The 6127-nt window shown below is 39.7% G+C and overlaps 1 protein-coding gene across 1 annotated transcript in view; it reads right to left on the reverse strand.

The window, feature by feature from the left end:
- The window catches only part of LOC107748978 (methylenetetrahydrofolate reductase-like), an 8124-nt gene extending 2022 nt beyond the window's left edge, over positions 1 to 6102 (reverse strand). Inside the window, exons 1-8 of the mRNA XM_016564016.1 lie at positions 6035 to 6102; positions 5258 to 5496; positions 4826 to 4936; positions 4400 to 4593; positions 2908 to 3158; positions 2436 to 2570; positions 2156 to 2336; positions 1022 to 1204 (exon numbers count right to left, since the gene is read on the reverse strand). Of these exons, the coding sequence (XP_016419502.1) occupies positions 1022 to 1204; positions 2156 to 2336; positions 2436 to 2570; positions 2908 to 3158; positions 4400 to 4593; positions 4826 to 4936; positions 5258 to 5496; positions 6035 to 6102 (1362 nt within the window). The remainder of the gene's footprint in view (positions 1 to 1021; positions 1205 to 2155; positions 2337 to 2435; positions 2571 to 2907; positions 3159 to 4399; positions 4594 to 4825; positions 4937 to 5257; positions 5497 to 6034) is intronic.
- Positions 6103 to 6127: the final 25 nt, after the last annotated feature.

Raw genomic sequence — 6127 nt, forward strand, 5'->3', positions numbered from 1 at the left:
CGTTCAGTGGATATTCTCCAAAATGGCGCTACAGGGTGATGCGGAGGAGACGAATTGTTGAATTAAGTCGTTATTTTTTTTTCTTTTGCGCTCAAAAAGTATTCTCGTAGCTTCGTATAATTGCGGACGAACCCCTGATGTCACATGGATTATTTTACCGATCTCCTTGCTACGTGTCTGGACGTTGATCGTGGCAATTACATTGCTGTCTACGGGAGGGTCAGAGAGCTCTCAGAATTAATCAAAAATATCTCAATTTGTGTTCCGAAGATGAACGGAGGTCTTACGGGTTTGAAACGACATGAGGGTGAGTAATTAATGACAGAATTTATTTTTGGGTGAACTAACCCTTTAAACATACTAACTGAATTAATACATTATTTTATTCTTATTACAGTTAATGTTTATTTTATTGCAAGTAACAAGAACATTATTTTATAGTTTTAGTTTTTTTTTTTAGTTAACAATAATAACCATGAAAGAGTGATTACAATGAAACACGTTTATGTTTTTGTCTAGAATTAAACGCAAAGCATGAGATTTTAAAGTGTTGAATTTTAGAGTGGAAAAGATGACTTTAAGCATTAAGACTTAAGTTTCCATCAGAAGTAGTGGTCGACCGATACAGTTTTTTTTGTTTTTTTTGACAGCCGATGCCGATATCTTGGAAAGCAGGGTGGCCGATGGCGGTTATAAAGCAGATATAATTTTATTAATTTTAATGAATTTTTAAGAAGATTTTTTCTTAAAAAATATTGTTTGAAAAAAATGCCAAATATCATGTTTCAAGGCCGATATATCGGCCGACCACTAATAGAAGACTTGGAATGCAATACATGTCATACAGACTACCTTTAAATAATTTTTGAGCTTAACAAATCCAGTCTCCTTTCGTTGTACGGAAAAAGCAGTTTGCTCATTCTTGCAAACATCTTAATTTACATTGCATGACATAAATGATGCCTGAATTTTCATTTGAGTAATCTAGTCTTACAGCGCTGTTGAATATGTTTGTGCTGACCTTTTGAAAGACGTATCCCCCCGCAGGGCCCCAGCCCACAATGGGGTCGGATGAGGGTTTGCCGTTAATGTTGGGTTGAGAGTTAATGGTCAGAACCCCTCTGCGGTTCACCTTCTCCAACTCATCCTTCAGCAGGTTGGTCTCTGGAGCCAGAGGATCGTCATTCCACGGCAGACACATGACCTACGGAAAGCAGAAGGATAGCAATCATGCAAGCAAAACTGGAGTAGTGACACATACAGAACTGAAATGTTGACATGAATGGGGCAGTATGATAAAAAAAAAAAAGTGGTTCATATATTGAATAACTATGTGGAAATGCCCTTTGTATATTCCAGGGAATTAAAGAGACAGTTCTTCCGAAATTGAACATTTTGCAATGATTTACTCACCCTCAAGTTGTTCTAAACCTGCATGAGTTTCTTTCCTTTGTTGAGCACAAAACAAGATATTTTGAAGAAGGTTTTGTAACCAGAATGTTTCTGGTTCCCTTAGACTTAGTTTTTTCCCCCTCATACTGTGGAAATCAATGGCTACCAGCAACTGTTTGGTTACCAACATTCTTCAAAATATCTTCTCTTGTGTTTAACAGAGGAAAGAACTAATACAGTCTTGGAACAACTTAAGGGTGAATAAATGATCGCAAAATGTTTATCTTTGGGTGAACTATCCCTTTAAATGTTACAAATTGCAATTCTCATTCGATTATTTTCTTTTATTAGGAGACTGAACACAAACCAAAAGTAAAAAACAGCTGCTTCTCATTATGTAACAAAAGAACAACAAAAGACTGTGTAAGACCAACATTATAAGAACAGATAGTTCTGTCTGTAAATTAAGAATGAATGAATCACGTTTGCTGATAAACAGACCTCTGCACATCAGTTGAATTCAACATTAATGTACAAAATGTACCTAGTTGTGACATTACTTGGCAACTGCAAACAATTATCTTCCTTTGTGTTGTTCCAAACAACACCCCTTCATAAGTTCTTCCTTGTCTTGACTTGTTTGGGTCACGTTGTGCTCTATATTTGTGTATTACTTGATGTTCCTTCACATGAATCAATTGTGCCTACATAAATACACCTACCACAGTGTAGTCTGATACTGATACTGGCTGTACAACTCTACCTTGTGTCCATTGCGGTTGGTTTGGGCGGTGATGTAGTTGGTGAAGACTTCATAAACACTCTCCTCGTTCATTAGTTCCTCACCCCACATCTGCAGGAGGGCCTCTTTCGGAGATTTACTCTTCAGGTAGAACAGGTAGTAGTCTGTCAGCTCGCCAAAGGCTGGTGACGAGGAGTTACCCCTGATAAGATGGCAGACATGTTAATGAACTTTTTTGGCCTCTACATCTTGGACCACACACACACAAAAGGTCAGAAAAGAAACATTTCAATGCATTTACCATCTTCCGTTGGGAAAGTCATCCCAGTCTTGCGTTCTGTGGATGTAGCTTTTGGGTCGGGAAGCCCAGAAGATTGGCCTGACGTCTTCTACCTTACGCTTCGGATGAGCGCTGACGGCCCAGGGCAGAGGTCGCCTAAAGGTAACAAGATTAATGCAAAGAGGGGACTCATATGAAGCCTGTCAAAAGCACTTCCAGGCCATATTTTACCCCAAAATTATACTGTAAATAAAAAACTTGAAGCCCCAGTTACAGGCCCCATGACATGCCTTCATGTCATGCCATGGTAAAATCACTGTAATGCACAGTCTCTTAGGGTATTTCTTTATTAATCAAGGGCATTAAACTACAATCCATTTTTCATGTGGGCAAGTGCTGATTTATCGCCAATGTGCATCAGGAAGTAGTGAATGTATTTCCTGTTAGAAAGAACAGGAGCAGTTTATCGCTTTCTCAGAATGAAGTCACTCACCGGGGATCCTCTGCCCATAAGCCCAGCTGTCTGAGCACCTCCATGGTGGCCACCTCTCTGTTGAGCGTGTAAAAGTGCAGGCCCGGGACCTCTCCGCTGGCCAGAAGAACCTTACACATCTCCACCGCCTGCTGGATGCCGTAGCTGCGAATGGCAGCGTCATTATCCTTAATGGGCTCAATTACCTGCGTGATCTCCTCCGGCACTTCCAGTTTGGAGAGTTTGACCAGCTGACGCAGTGAGTGATACCCCTGCGCAAACAACGGAGATTCAAACTTTGAAGAATAACAAAAAAGAGAATCAATATGAAGTCTTCTGTACGGTCCACTGAAATCAAAGAGGAATTCACTGACATCTAAACTTCCTCCATTATATTTTCCAGAATGCTTTTTTTGTACAGTGGCCAAAATGATTAGAACACTAGTATTTTCAGCAGCTAAAAATGGTTTTAAGTCAGTTATTTCTATGTTTTGCTGTAGTGTGTCAGTAGGAAATATCAGTTTACATTTCCAAACATTCATTTTGCCATTAATTGTAATAATCCAGTGAGATTTTTGTCTGACAGCAGCCAGTGCTCCACACAGAGATCTGATCTGATCCTCATCATCAGTCTGTCTGAGATTACATGAAGAAACGGTGTTTTATTTTAAACAGAATTTATCGCAACAAGTCTGAATGATCATATGCACAAATTAAGTTCAACAGAGGGGAAAATGTAAATAATTGCTTAAATTTCAACTTGAGGTTTCTCACACGAGGCTACTGTATGACTTTAGAACAGGAATGTCAAAAGGGGCACTGTGTAATTCTATGTGTATGTATGTACGCATGTATTTATATCATCTGTGGAAAGCATAGGAAAATGTTCGTCCAATCGTATTTCTCCTGTATATTAACGCATGTATTTGCATACCTCTGCACACACGGTTCGCGCAGACATGATACGTCATCAGCGCGTTTCATTACACTATTGCAGACTGAGTGAGAAGCTTTATTGTAATATTACGCGCTTTGTACTGTCAAGTTTTCTCACGGCTGAATGAGACATGAGGTAATCTTTGCCTTCAACCCTCCACCAACATCGTAATCCCTTACCTAATTTTTGTTCATGGTCAAAAATGAATAATTTTCAGGTAAAAGAAAACCCTATCCGGGTCAAAATGACTGAAACAATATATAGGTCAAAAACTACGATGCTGGCTTATAGATAACCAGTAGTTTGTATTAGATAACCAGTAGTCTTGTCCGATAACACTACTCTGTATGACCTTTATTTGTACTAAAATGTAGTGCAATAAATGCATTAATCACACCATTGCATAAATTCCAGGACAATCCATTATGTCGTTTGATAAGGTGCATTAAGAGTGGACCTTTATTGGTCTTTTGCAATGACATGACATCATATGACCAGTGTTTGGTTAAGATAATTGGATGACGTCCACATCGCTGAGATGCTGTGATTGGTCAGACTTTTCGTGTGTTCATGTACCTGAATAGGGAAGATTCCCGGGAGAATGGGGCAGGTGATGCCAATGGCCCGACAGTCTTTGACAAATTTGAGGAAGGTTTCTGCCCTGAAGAAGAGCTGGGTGACGATGAAGTGCGCACCAGCATCAACCTTCTCCTTCAGGTGCCTGAGGTCATCTTCGTAGCTCTCCGCCTCTGGGTGGCCCGTGGGGTAACCTATCATTACATTTGTGATAGGTTTGAACTGGTGAATTTAAAAGATTTGCATGCAAAAATGACCATGAACAAACAGATTCTACTTCAATGCAAGTCTATGTTTTTTTTTTGCCAACTTTATGTAGTAAATCAGCTCAACAGGGAAATATTTATGACTAATTATAACTTTATCATCCACCAGGTAATAGCAATTTAGCAAACACCATTAATTGCTCGTCTTTCTAATGCTCACCTGCAACACAGATATCAAAGTAGTCATCGAATTCACAGCGAATGTGCTTGACCAGATCTGTAGCATAGTTAAAACCGCCATCTTCCTCCACCCAATCTTCCCCAATAGGATCTGCAGAAAAAAGGACAATAAGATTCGCTCATGACGCACGATGATGGCGGATGGACTTACGAAATGCAGATTTTTTTTAATGTAATTTTATTTAGTACCAAAAAGTATCAATAGTTCAAATGTAGTTTGAAATTCAATCTATTTAAAAACAGACAATTTTACATACATTACAGTAAAACTCTAGCTGCCATTCACAAGTGTTTAAAGTCAGTCACTTATGAGGAACCCTGACTACTACGATGCTGTCTTAGAAGGGTTTGAAATAGAGCTCATTTGATTTTGGACCAAAGTAACAGATTTCAGATCAGTCACTGTTCATACCTCCTCTCAAGGCCATGATATTCTTTAGGCCTAGCCGCTTGGCTTTATTTAAATGGGCTGTGATTTTCTCCTGTGTCTGATTGCAGCATGTCAAATGCAGGACGCTCTCCAGGCCGCAGTAATTGACCGCTGTGCTTGTTATTATCATGGAGGATGTTTCTTTATCCGAGCCCGGATCTCCAGCCGGATGCCAAGTGACGTCAATGAAGAGCGGACCCCCAGAACCCATCCGGTCAAATCTGACACAAAGAACAAAAAGACCATTCATTCAAAAAACAAATACCTAATTTTCAAATGTGTCACAAGGCAAAATGAATATACAGAGGTTGGACAAAATAATGCGAAACACCTGAGAAATAGGCAATGCTACTTTTTAAGGTATTTTACAGTGCATCTGGAAATTATTCACAGCGCTTCACTTTTTCCACATTTTGTCATGTTACATACAGCCTTATTCCAAAATGGATCAAATTTATTATTTTCCTCAATTTTACAAACAATACCCCAGAATGACAACGTGAAAGAACTTGGAGTGTTGCAGTGATGTTTGTCCTTCTGTAGGTTTCTCCCATCTGCATATATGATCATGGAGCTCAACTAGAGTGACCATCAGCTTCTTGGTCACCAGTCTAACCAAAGCCCTTCTCCATCAATTGCTCAGTTTGGCCAGGAGGCCAGCTCTAGGAAGAGTCCTGGTTGTTTCAAACTTCTTCCATTAAGGGTAACAGAGACTACATGCTTCTGTGAACCTTCAGTGCTGCAGAAATTGTTCTGTACCCTTCCCCAGATCTGTGCCTCGATACAATCCTGTCTCCGAGGTCTACAGACAATTCCTTGGACTTCATGGCTTGGTTTGTGCTCTGACATGCA

This window comes from Sinocyclocheilus rhinocerous, unplaced genomic scaffold (assembly GCF_001515625.1).
Source record: "Sinocyclocheilus rhinocerous isolate Xijiao unplaced genomic scaffold, SAMN03320098_v1.1 scaffold470, whole genome shotgun sequence".
In the NCBI taxonomy this organism is placed as follows: Eukaryota; Metazoa; Chordata; class Actinopteri; order Cypriniformes; family Cyprinidae; genus Sinocyclocheilus; species Sinocyclocheilus rhinocerous.